A 12,507-nucleotide genomic window follows, 5' to 3' on the forward strand; every position below is an offset into this window, starting at 1 on the left:
CAAGACCTGAGATGAAACCAAAAGTCAGACGCTTAACCGACTGAGCCACTCAAGCACCCCAAATAGATCTACTCTCTACCCTTTCTGTCCTGCTGTGACCTAAGAGGCTGATCTCTAAAGAGTATATTATCTCATTTCCCTTGCCATCTGGACTCCAGTTGGGTTCTACAGAAAGGAGGCATCAGCTTATCAGATGGCAGGAATAGAGAGATCTCTTCCCTGCTGGGCCTTCAGCCTCTATTTACAGGGGGTTTGACAGTGGCTGTGGCCCTCTTCATAAAATCTCAGGTCCAGGAGGGTGGTCTTTCTGCAATGACCATAGCACTCACCAGATTGTGGTAGATTGCCCCCTTTCCCCTTCAGAACTAAGAGGGGTAGGGGAGCCTGGGTGGCTCAGTTGGTTAAGCGTCCGACTTCAGCTCAGGTCACGACCTCGCGGTCTGTAGGTTCCAGCCCCGAGTCGGGCTCTGGGCTGATGGCTAGAAGCCTGGGGACTGCTTCCGGTTCTGTGTCTCCCTCTCTCTCTGCCCCTCCCCCGTTCATGCTCTGTCTCTCTCTGTCTCAAAAATAAACGTTAAAAATTTTTTTTTTTAAAGAACTAAGAGGGGTAAAGCTTCCCTTGTTGCTAACTCCTGGGTGTCCCTCCATCCCTGGTGGGTTTTAATCTTAAACATACTTGCATTAAACTCTGTCCAGTTTTCCTTTTGAAGGAGCAATCCTGCTGGGGATCGAGCTAATACAAACATAGAAATATTTGGCAATTAACAACATTTTTGTCAATGCTTGCTATGAGTTCTCTGGCTAATGATGTACTCATCCTATGGAAAAGCATCAGCACCCTTTAATGTTTAATACAGACTTGCCTACACTCAAATCTTTTTGGTCCTGAATTTATAAATCCAACTCACTTACATAATTGACCCAGCGCCAATTTGAATTCAAAATGAATTATTAAGTCATTTCCCAAGATGAACTCCTACCTAAAAACTATTCCCACTATATACACATACACACACACATATATTGTTTGCATGTATTCGATGGTAAGAAACTTCACTTAAGTTTTTCCATTACAGTATTTCTAAATGAAAGAATAACCACATCAGTCTCTCAGTTTAAATCAAGATTTAAAAAATGCTAATTGAAATACTTTTAATAGCTTCATAATAACTACTACTGCTTAAATGCACTGAATAAAGCATAATCATCACATAATTTTAATCCAGTTATAAATGACAAGCAGCTCATGATGCTGTAAAAAAAATGAACAAAGGAAATGTTTCTATTTTTCTAATATTTAGTACTACAGAAATGTACTATAGTACTATAGTACTAGACTCAGTATGGTTGTACTGTTGCTCCTAGAGCACATGGAACTTTCCAGATGCCCTAGCCAAAAAAACAAACAAAAAACCAACAAGTCATACGCTGGTTGGAAGACTCATAATTAGAGAAGAAAGTTTTTTTTGAGACATTACATATTCCTCATCTGTTTATTTGTGACTCTAAAATTTACTAAGGAAAGCAATTTATGCCAGATTACTTCACCTCTACATACAACAAGAATGGAGAAAATGCTTTACCTGAAATTATAACCTGAGCGCCTAATTGGCATCTTCCTCTGACAAGCATTACATTCAAGTTGTTAAATCTCAGATACCACATAAAGAATTTGGATCTATCTGTGGAGTACTTTTGGTAGCTATATAATTCTGCCCACCTTTTTGGCAGATGTAAAACGCTTTCCTTAACGTCTCTCTTTTCTATTGCATCCCACCCCAACTAAAAATGATGGATATATGAGAAGAGAACTAACCAAACTCCCTCCCACTCCCCACCCTCACAACTCCCATTATTTTTCCCATTATTAAGCAATCAAACACTCAGGCAAAATGGTTAAAATTGGCACTGAAGGAAGAAATCTGAATATGAATCCAGACGATGCAATTTACTAAGGCCTTGGACAAAGTATATAACTTCACTGAGACTCTGTTCATATGTAAAATGAAAATTATACCTACTTTATGAAGGTGCTAAGGATTTAAGCAAAAAAAAAAAAAAAAAAAAAGCCAGACACAAAAAGACAAATATTGCATGGTTCCACTCATACACGTACCTACAGTAGTCAAATTCATGTGACAAAAAATAGAATGGTGGTTGCCAGAGGCTGGTGGAAGGGGAAGTGGGTAGTTATTTAATAGGTACAGAGTTTCAGTTTGGGGCGATGAAAAAGTTCTAGAGGTGGATTGGTGATGGTTGCATAACAATGTGAACGTGCCATTAAAACGTACACCTAAAACTTGTTAAAACGGTAAATTTTATGTTGTACTATTTTATCACGATTAAAAAAAAACAACAAGAGAATAGTCTATCATTAATCCATATCAAGACTTTCCCTTCCTTATTACAGAGGTTCGCTTTCCCTATTGCTATTCCAGCTCTCCAAATCAAAACTAACCGGTAAAGGAATAGAGAAGAGTTCCTTGATCAAAGAGCCTAAACGTTCATAAATTAGAAATCCAACCTACCCCAAATTCCAAACCAACTTCCATAACAAAAGCATAAGGATTCAAACCAAAATCAGATTTTATTTATAATGTAGCATTCTTGGAGTTAAATAATTGTGTAAGATTGTGTTTAACTCATACTATAACAATATTTTTCATTTAACCAAACTACTGACTTATACTTTTAACTATTATCTAATCCATGATTCTAGGTTTAATCAAACCCATACATAAGCCTTCTTAAAATATACATTAATCTCTCATTTTAAAAGAGGTAGCCATAGTATAATAAAAGAAACAATGACCCTGGAACCAAAAGAAAATCTAAATATGCCTCACTTCTCCCACATCTCTATTACCCTATCTGAGTAAGAATTTCTACCTATAAATATCAAGAGTCAATGAGAATTATCATCTATTTCACAGAATTATTATGAGACTTCAATAAAATAATGTATATTAAAATACCTTGAAACTATAAAGTATAATTCTGTTTATATTATTAAATTTGTTGAAATAACAAGATTATTCTCCTTATTAATTGAAAATTCATATTAAAAATTCATATTAAAAATACACACATTTCTCTGAGTAATAGGTAGTCTCCTATCGTCCTGAAATTCACAAAATGACCACTAAATTCCCACATTATAGAAAACTCTTCTTTAGAAATTACCTCACAAGACTGGTACCAAATATTAGAATATTGAAAAGAAAATAAACCAGATATAGTGACATCCTGTTATGATATTTTTATAATTGGTTACATCCTGAATCCATTTATTCCACAAATACCTAATCAGAATTCCAAGCACTATGCTAAGCAGTAGGAATACACCTGAGAAGATGACACTGTGGCTCTTGGCCTCAGAGAGGTTCCAATCTAACCTGGAGAGGAGACATTAAACAAAACATCATACAAATAATTCATTAATTTATGATGGATGTGAAAAGCAAAAGGAGAGGTTGCATAAATAAGAGGGTCTAATCCAACCTGGGAAATTTATGAGAAATAATTACACCAGTTGTACCATCCTTTGCCAAAACGATAGGTTTTAAGTGTCTAATAAATCTTTGCTATTTCTATCAACATTATTATAAAAGCCATATACTCCACTGTTCTTATTAGAACAAGTACATCCCTGCGTTCAGGAAATGAAAGACAGTCAATCTTATTAGCTAGGAAAGCCCAGAAAAACTAGACCCACCATCCAATTCCTCAGTAAAAAACAAAGCCAGGCTCTAGGAAGCAGCGGTTCTTTTTCCAAATTTGACTAATATTTTATAAATCTTTGATTAATTATGCTGATGCTAAAAGATTTCCTCAATTATTAGACCTATCTGAAATGCTCTAACCCTTAAACTTCTCATGACTGATACTTTAAATATTACTCAGGACCCTACTTAAACGTCTCCTTCTCTAAGAACCTTCCCCTGACTACCAAGTCTACCATCGCCTCCCACTCACAGTCTATATTACCCTACTTTATTACTTTTTTTTTTTTTAGCTCCTTTCACTATCTGAAGTTGCCTACCACATTTATTTACTTGTTTATTGTTATATGTTTTTCCTTCAACCTTGAAATTAAGACCCATGAAAGGAGGGACCCATTGTATTTTCTCCATATCCTCAAGATACATCTTCCTGGCCAAAGATCTCCAGTTTTGTTTAGGCAGTTCAGGCACAATGGAGACAAGGTTTCCGATTCAGAGGATGAAGATGACCTATTTAAGCCAATTATAATAATCCCATTACCTTTACCAGTAATTGGTTTAAAGTAGGGGTAGGAAATGTTGCAATTCTCTTCCATATGGTCTAAGAAGATATCTGCTAAGTAACTTCAAGGTTTTCTTCCTTAATTAATTAGACACAAGGAAAAACCTTACCCTTCTTCCTGCCTTTGACTTGGCTGCACAAGGAAGTGATACTGGGAATGTGGTGCAGGGATGTTGTGTTGATTGGAGGGAAACGATGAGGAATGATAAAGAAAATGATCCCTGATATTCTTGAGGCACTGAATCAACTCTGAAACTACCTCTTCCAGACATCCTGTTATGTGAGATTTATTTTTAAACCCTGATCAATTAAACCATTTTCTATCTCCTGTCTTAATACCTGCCGCCAAAAGCATGACAAACTCTTAAGCCTCTGTTTCTTCTGTAACATTAACAGAAAATAGCACCTACAATCTAGTGGATTCTTGGAGGGATTAAATGAGACAATACAAGTAAAGGGCCAAAACAAACAAAATACACAAATGATAGCACTGCTGTCATTGTTAATATTAAAAAAATAACTTTCTATGGCAAAATTCCACAAGCTCTTCATGAAGTATTTAGGATTTTATTTTACAGAAAACATTTATTTTAATCCTGTTTAAATAAAATCAAGTTTAATAGAATAATGAATTTACCTAGCTTTCTTCTATCAGTGAAGTAGCTTTGGTTCTTTCTCAAGCCTGAAGTAGGTAAATAAAAGAAGATTCAAGCCAAATATCAGATCACTAAAAAGAAATAACCATATCAATTTCAGGCAAGAGCCTGTTTTGAGCACCAACTCCTCTCTGAGCTTACATGGACAGAGCCACATATAACTTTTCATCTACTATTCTTACCTTCACAAATATTTCACCAGTATTTTAATATGGTTTAGATTATACTAATTAATAATTAAACTATATTAGTTATTGGGGTGTCTAGGTGGGTCAGTAGGTTAAGCATCTGCTAGATTTCAGCTCAGGTCATTATCTCACGATTCATGAGATGGAGCCCCACATCGGGGTCTGTGCCAACAGTGTGGAGCTTGCTTGGGATTCTCTCTCTTGCCCTCTCTCTCTGTCCCTCCCCCACTCATTCTCTCATTCTCTCTCTCTCTCTCTCTCTCTCTCTCTCTCTCTCTCCCCCTCAGTCCCTCTCTCTGTCTCTCTCAATAAACAAATTTTATTTTAAAACTATAATAGGTATTAAAACTGTCTTATACTTACAATTACAAAAAAATCCTTAAAAATAGGGAAAAAGGATAAAATATTATACATCAGTCTCTACAATTTTTTCTGTGCCAAACTATTTATATGATATTCCATGAAGCAAAATTAATGCAGATCAAAAACAGGAGATTGCCAGGTCATTGGTTCAAGCTCACTCCAGCTGAATTGTGATGTGAAATGCTATGATGGCTCATTACTGCTGGAAAGCTGTTTAGGTCCTAAATGAAATAGAATCATCAAAATTCTTAAAGTAAAATGTGACAGTAGTTTCGTGACTACTAAAAGTGACACCAACTGAAGTTTCTCTTTTAAAGATGAACAAGAAATGAATATTAATTCTTTCATTGCGTCGGAACTGTTCAGGTGTTTCTGAGTCCAGATAAATTTTTAGTTGTGTCAATATTCCAATAACATTATTAGCTCCACTTTTCAAAAATCTTTAACTATTAACTTACTCTAACAAAAATTACCAGTTACCCATTATGACCAACCATAAATTTGGACAGCCTGCAAAGCTATTAAAAGTCACCTGGAAAAACCCTATTATTCCCTGGCTGGACCATTTTTCCACCTGTTTTTCAATATCCTCACACAGTGAATAAGATAAACAGTTTGGGGGAGGTAAGAATAGCTTCTACTATTACTCTACCATTACTGAAAACAAGACATAAATTTTGATGGACCACTCTTCAGATCATTTTGGTAGTACACATAGGATTTTGGTATAACAGTCAAATAACTTTCACAGTCCTAGTCATATGAAGTTATACACAGATGTTAACAAAACCTTACATGAATAGATGTTAAATATGTAAAATATATACAAAATTGGATAAGTAAATTTTAAAATCTAAATCCAAGCACTTATTTTTTATTCCAAACTCTCTTCAGGTATTAACAAATATATCTTATTCTATTGCTCCAATGCTATTTTAAGTCCTTCCCTAGGGAAACAATAAGTTATTAATAAAATTAATATTTTAGCATGTTTACAGAGGTTCATGTATTACAATTACAAACTAACATCACCAGCATGCAAATGTTTCATCATTCCCACACCAATGTCAAAGCAATAATGTACATTACCCTAGTAGAGAATATCACTACATATTTCAAAAATAAAATTATAATTATCTTCAATACATATTTTTAAGCTATATATTCTGAGAAGTACGATCATGTCTTCTAAATCCAGTACATTAACCCTCAATCCTAAGCCCCAACATTAATGTAACAGTTGTGATCTCTATGGAAAAAAAAGATTCTAAATTCAAAATTATTTTTTCCCAAAGTTTACTTTTAACTCTAACCTATTGGGTTGAAATGTTAATAAACCGCAACCCAGGTATTTCAACCCCTACCCACAGAATGTGTTTTAATTTTAAAACAACATAATTCTCTTTTCTAGTAATAATTGAGAATGTGAGACACATTTGGTCCACTACTGCAGAGCAACTAAAATTTAACAATGTTTTCATCCTGATTTGGTTTTATATGGCGAACTGGTTCTAAAGACTGGGAATAAACTTTTCACGTTGCAGTGAAAACATACATTACAATATTAATACTATTTCTAAGAGCCAAAATAAATTTCTGGATAAACAATACTAAATTTTAACTCTCAACATCTTACATATTTTTTTCTTTAGGTTTGTTCCTTCAAAAATTGGTTTTTAGATTTTCCTACAATAATGGAAAAGAGATCAATCAAAAGAAAAATTCTCATAGGTATCTGGAAGAAACATCCTGAGGATTGGGAAGGGGGAGTCAATAAAATACAGAAAATTTCATTCCCCAAAAGGCTTGCTTGAACTATGTTAACTGCCCATCAATCAAGTTTCTGAAGAGATTTGTATAACTTCACTTGTCTTAACTTTATTTCTGTCAGAAAGGAAGAAAGAAAAAAAAAGTTTATAATTTTTTTAGGGGAGTAACAAAAAAAAAAAAGAGGGGAATAAAATGATGCTGGCAGATACTAACTCCTATAAACACTTCACTATATGGAGCAGTATTTAAATGTTCATTAGACTTTAACCACTTAAAAATGAGCATATGGTATTTGTTTCTTGGTATATTCAACTAAAAAAACATTCATAATTGAAAAACCAAAGTTACTTTTCAGACAGAGACTCAGGTTAGATGCATAGTTTGATTTCTGTAGTTTCTCACAAGTTTACTTAATATGATGTCATTGTTTGGTATGTGCATCTTATGTTCAACTTTGCTTTATAGAAGATTCATCTCTGTTCTATTATATAATTTTATAAGATAAAATTAGTTTACGAAGAGAGTAGTATCACTACTCATCTATTTACAGGTGCCAGTTATTCTTTTAGTGGCAATGTGGCATACAGTGGGGCTTAAAGCTCAGTAACATTTCATACACCAATTGTTCACAGCTACGTCTTATCTCAAAACTTGAATGGTAAAACAAAATTCCTAGATGAAAAAAAATGAACAAGCATCTTTCATTATTTTAGGTTTCCAACTTTTTTCTCTTAAAATTTCTATGCCTTGCCCACAGTCTGTTAAAATGGAAGTTATAAGCATCAAGGTGCACCTAAGGTTGAGAATTCATATGTGATTAAATTTCTAAAGTGTGTTATATATGATTATGTAATACTGTTCTCTAAACCTGTAGCATCCTACCCTAGATCAGGAAGGCAATCTGGTACACTGAAAAATGTATCTTTCAGCTTTAACCACAGGTTCTAAAGTTAGAGAAATCGTTTTTGTAAATCCAACTAGCAATGTGTCCCTGGGTCTTCTTATTTAATTAAAAACAAAGCAAAACAAAAAACACTACTATGTTGCAGAATTGTTGGGAGAATTAGAGAAAATATACAAAAAGCGCCAAGCACAGCGACAGGCACATAGAAAAATAAATAAATAATAATTACTGTTTTGTTGCCACTGGCTATTTTTTGAAATACAACTAACCTAGAGAATGTGGAACTCAAACTTTCAAAGTCCCTATTTTGGAGGTCACTGAAATAATTTTTTTTTTCCACACTGAAAGAAATTCCTTTGAGTCTAACATCTTCATTTATTCAACAGTATTTATTTGGTGCTTCAGACATATGAAAGCATTATTCTTAATGTCAAGGATACCTCAGAGAAGAAATTAGAAGCATCATCCCTTGCCCTCAAAAAACTTACATTTTAGAGGAAGCCAGACATTAGGCAAGCAATTACATAGTTACTTAATTACAATTGTGATCAGTGTTACAAAGAAAGCCTGCTAAAGTGGGAAATGACCTAACAGGATCAGAATTTAAATTTCTATACAAACATCCCACCTCCCACCAAGGGTTTTCAATCACTCCATCTACAATTAAACCTAATCAAAATCTTTGTATAGACATGATCTGTCCCATCTGTCAAACAACAAAATAAACAATTAACCTGATTCTGGCCATTTTTATGTCCAGAACTATATACTGAAACTATACCTGCTATATAAAACCTACAAATTAATTTCAAGTATTCCACATAGTGGGTTCTTAATGAAAGAGAAAGCAAAGATATAATAAGCAGTTGTCAGCTATCAGGCCATGAACTCATTAGAAAATGCATTTCCTGACACATTACAAAACCAGTATTTTCATATACATCCCATTATTCATTTTAACTCATTTTTAGAATGTTTTTATTAAAATACTTACATATTACTGAAAAACAAATTATGTCTGTGATTTTTAAGATCAGAACAATTCTAATTTCCTTACTAAAAGAGAACTCTTCTTTGCTCAGGTACCTTTTAAATATGCCACCTTATGTTTTATTTTTAATCTGGTAATATCCACTTTAAAGACAACTTCAAGATTCTTATCTTCAGAAGTTAGCACACTGTTGTAGAACAGTGCCATTAAAGTCCCAAGTGAATAATAATAAAGGGGAAAACTGAGAGATCAAATCAATGCTCTCATCAAAATGAAACTAAGTTTATTGTATGAAATAGAATCTACCTCAATGTTTGTCTTAGATTTAAACAGCGTTCACCCAGAAATTAATGCAACAACAATTAACTCAGAGCAGTCATTGTCAGTTCCCCAAAAGTGGCCTCTTCATCTATATATAGTTCATAAGGCAAGCTAGTCCAGGATTCCTGCTGCCAATTGTAATGAATGGAAGAAACATATTTAAATCAAATAGCACCATCTAGCAGAACCCTCACCACTTTGCTTACAAGAGTAGATGTTACTTGGTGTTCAGTTTGGTAGATTGGACAGCAAAAGTGGCAATTATTTTTCATGGCAGAATCACAGAATTAGGCTAGAAAGGACCACAAATATGTCACATTCTCATTTTTATCTCAGATAATATTTTTTTTTTACAAAGTTATCAGGATACAGATTAGATTCAACTATTCCTGGAAACCTAACTAAAATCCAACATTACTTTGACTCTGAAATTCAACCACCCCGAAAGGTCTCAATACAGTTCAATTCCTTCACTCTCAGTAATATGAGATCCCAATACTCTGTAATCATTAAAACATCTTTTTATCTTTTCAGGTCTATTACAACCAAATGATTAATGCACATAAATTGGGCTGTTATTTCAAAACTTAAGTTCTAGTAACTGCTATTTCTTAACAAGGCTAGAATACTGTCTTTTGTATTTTTCATGGCACATCAACTAAATTCTAAATCTATCTCCTCAGAAAATACCTCTGGAAAACAAAACAAAACCAGCATCGCTCCGTTAATTTTGTTTGTTTTGCTACATCAAGGCCTGCCACCCCTAAATCCTACGGGAATTGTGTGTGTTGCTGCCAACACGAAGATTAGGAAACGTTCCCATCCCTAGGGCAAAAGAAACTTTCAGAAGCCTACTAACTCCCCAAAGCAAGGAGAGAAACTCGGTCGTCTCAGTTTTTGGTTTTTATTCAGGCAGCTACTTCCGAGCGCTAGGTAACCAAAGTAGCTCTTGAAAGATGCTCTCAGACTTTTCCCCCAGTCTGAACCCCCTCGGAAAGGCAGAGCGCGTTCAATGACAAGGATAAGCCTCAAACCTCAGAGTGGAGGTGGTTACTGGGAGTCACTGATCTGCTGCACAGAAAAGAGGGGTTCTTCCTCAGTGGTCACAGTCACTATTCGCTCTCATTTTTAGTAACAACCAAATCACCGTTACAAGTACGTAAGAATAGCAGCAAACAGCCCTGCTTCGCAGTGTGCCGTGACGGTGGCATCCCGGGACGGGAGGGGCTCTCTTCTCGCAGGCCTCCTCTGGGCTCCCACCGGAGTTAACACCTGTGTCTCCCCACTCAACGCTTCTCCCCTTCCGGCAAATCCCTTTTCGGACCACTGCTCCTAGCGCACCCCCAGACAAACCTCCTCCCGCCGGCCGCTGCAGCTCACACAACTCCCACTCCACGCGCCCCACGACCACCGCCCCTCGGGGGCCGCCCCGCCCGGTGCCGAGGCAGCCGCGGCCCCCAGACGTTTGGGAGGGAGGCGGCAAGTCTCCAAAAAAAGTTCTCCAGCCGCCGCCACGGACTTGGGTCTGCTGCGACAGGCAGAAACACCAGCCTGCTCCAGCAGATCCCGCTCCTCGCCAGCACACTTTTCCTCCCCCAAGAACTCGGTCCTTCTTAGTCTCCCAAACTTCAGCGGCGCCCGACCACCCCGGTCCCGCTAGGCACGGGGCACCACGAACGCCCAGTCCCTCCGCGGGCTGGAAAAAGCCCGGACGCCCACCCAGCCCACGCCCGCACACGCCCTCCGCGCCCAGCGCGCGTCTCCGCGCCCCGCGGGGCCCCGCTCGGTCGCTCCGCGCCCGGCTTCCGCCCGCCGCGCGCCCGGCACCGCCGCCCTCGACTCGTCCGGCGATCCCGGCCCCAAATCCCGGCGCCGGAGCCCCGGCCGCAGCGCCCCTCGCGCTGCCTGCCCCGACCCCAGCCCGCCGCTCCAAACACCCACATTCCCACCGCGAGCCCTCCTCCACGCAGCTGCCCCCTCCCGCCCCCTCCGCGACCCTCGGCAGCGCTCTGGGTCCCCGCAGCCCCGGACCCCAGCTCTAAAGTTACTTTGTGAGGAGGTGAACCCGTAGGTTATTTCCCCCAATCACCCAAACAAGTTTCCGTCCTCGGCACCAGCACCGCCACCGCCCCCCAGCACACTCGTTCCCTCCCGCCGGCAGCCCCCCAAGGCCGCCCGCCCCGCGCGAGCACCTCCTGGGAAACAGCCGCTCCCCGCACCGCACGCCCCCACCTCGCGTACCCCTCCCCCTGCCAGCCCACCCCCGGCTCTCCCCGGGCGGAGAGTGTCTGGGTCTGTGTGTCTCCAAGAGAGTGTGCGAGTGCGTGCGTGTGTGTGCGCGCGTGTGAAGGCGGAGGTGGGTGAGAAGCGGAGACACTTACTTCTCCCGGGCCTGGCTGTCGGACGGGACGGCGCTGCTGTTACTCTTGCCTTTGCCGTACATGCTTGTGCCGAGAGCAGCTCCCACTGTCACGCACCTGTCAACCCATCACAGCCTCCCCGGGAACAGCCCCGTCCCCATGGCGACCCACGCAGCCACCCCCACTATTGGCCGCCCCACGCTAAAGCTCCGCCCCCTTCGCCCAGGCAACGCGCGAGACTGACAGGCCTCCTCCTCCCTCCGGCCTTCCGAAGCGCGCGGTGGCGGCTACAGCCTAAGCGGCAGTCTCCTCCCTCCTTCCCTCCCTCCCGGGTTCCCTCCCTCCTTCCCTCTCCGCTCTCCTCCCTCCTCCCGCTCTCTTTCCCCCCTCCCCCCTCCGAACCCCGGCGCAAGGGGGGAATTAGAAACTGCTCTAGAAGGATTTTAAACAACTGGCTGTTCTCTCTGCCGCCGCCCCTCCCCCCGCGCCGCCCGCGCTCGGCTCCTCACTGGAGAGAAGGCGCCGGGAGGAGGGGAAAGTGCGGCCTGGAATCGCTGGTAGGAGCCGGCGGAGCTGGAGCTGTGGCGGCCCCAGACTTTGGGGCGCCCGCCGAGTACACAGACAGACATACGGCCCCAGCTTTCGTGGGAGCCCCCACCAGCCCCCTCTC

At 39.8% G+C, this 12,507-nt stretch overlaps 1 protein-coding gene across 2 annotated transcripts in view; it reads right to left on the bottom strand.

Annotated features, from left to right (window-relative positions):
• The window catches only part of SSBP2 (single stranded DNA binding protein 2), a 312,057-nt gene extending 300,085 nt beyond the window's left edge, over positions 1-11,972 (bottom strand). For both annotated transcript variants that reach the window (XM_047088611.1, XM_047088601.1), the window contains exon 1: positions 11,859-11,972. In XM_047088611.1, coding sequence (XP_046944567.1) covers positions 11,859-11,920 — 62 coding nt within the window. In that variant the 5' untranslated portion in view covers positions 11,921-11,972. The remainder of the gene's footprint in view (positions 1-11,858) is intronic.
• Between the last annotated feature and the right edge of the window lie 535 nt (positions 11,973-12,507).

This window comes from Lynx rufus, unplaced genomic scaffold, assembly GCF_022079265.1.
Source record: "Lynx rufus isolate CCGP_SWC_20201006 ecotype Redwood Valley unplaced genomic scaffold, mLynRuf1.p SCAF_1, whole genome shotgun sequence".
Classification (NCBI taxonomy): domain Eukaryota; kingdom Metazoa; phylum Chordata; class Mammalia; order Carnivora; family Felidae; genus Lynx; species Lynx rufus.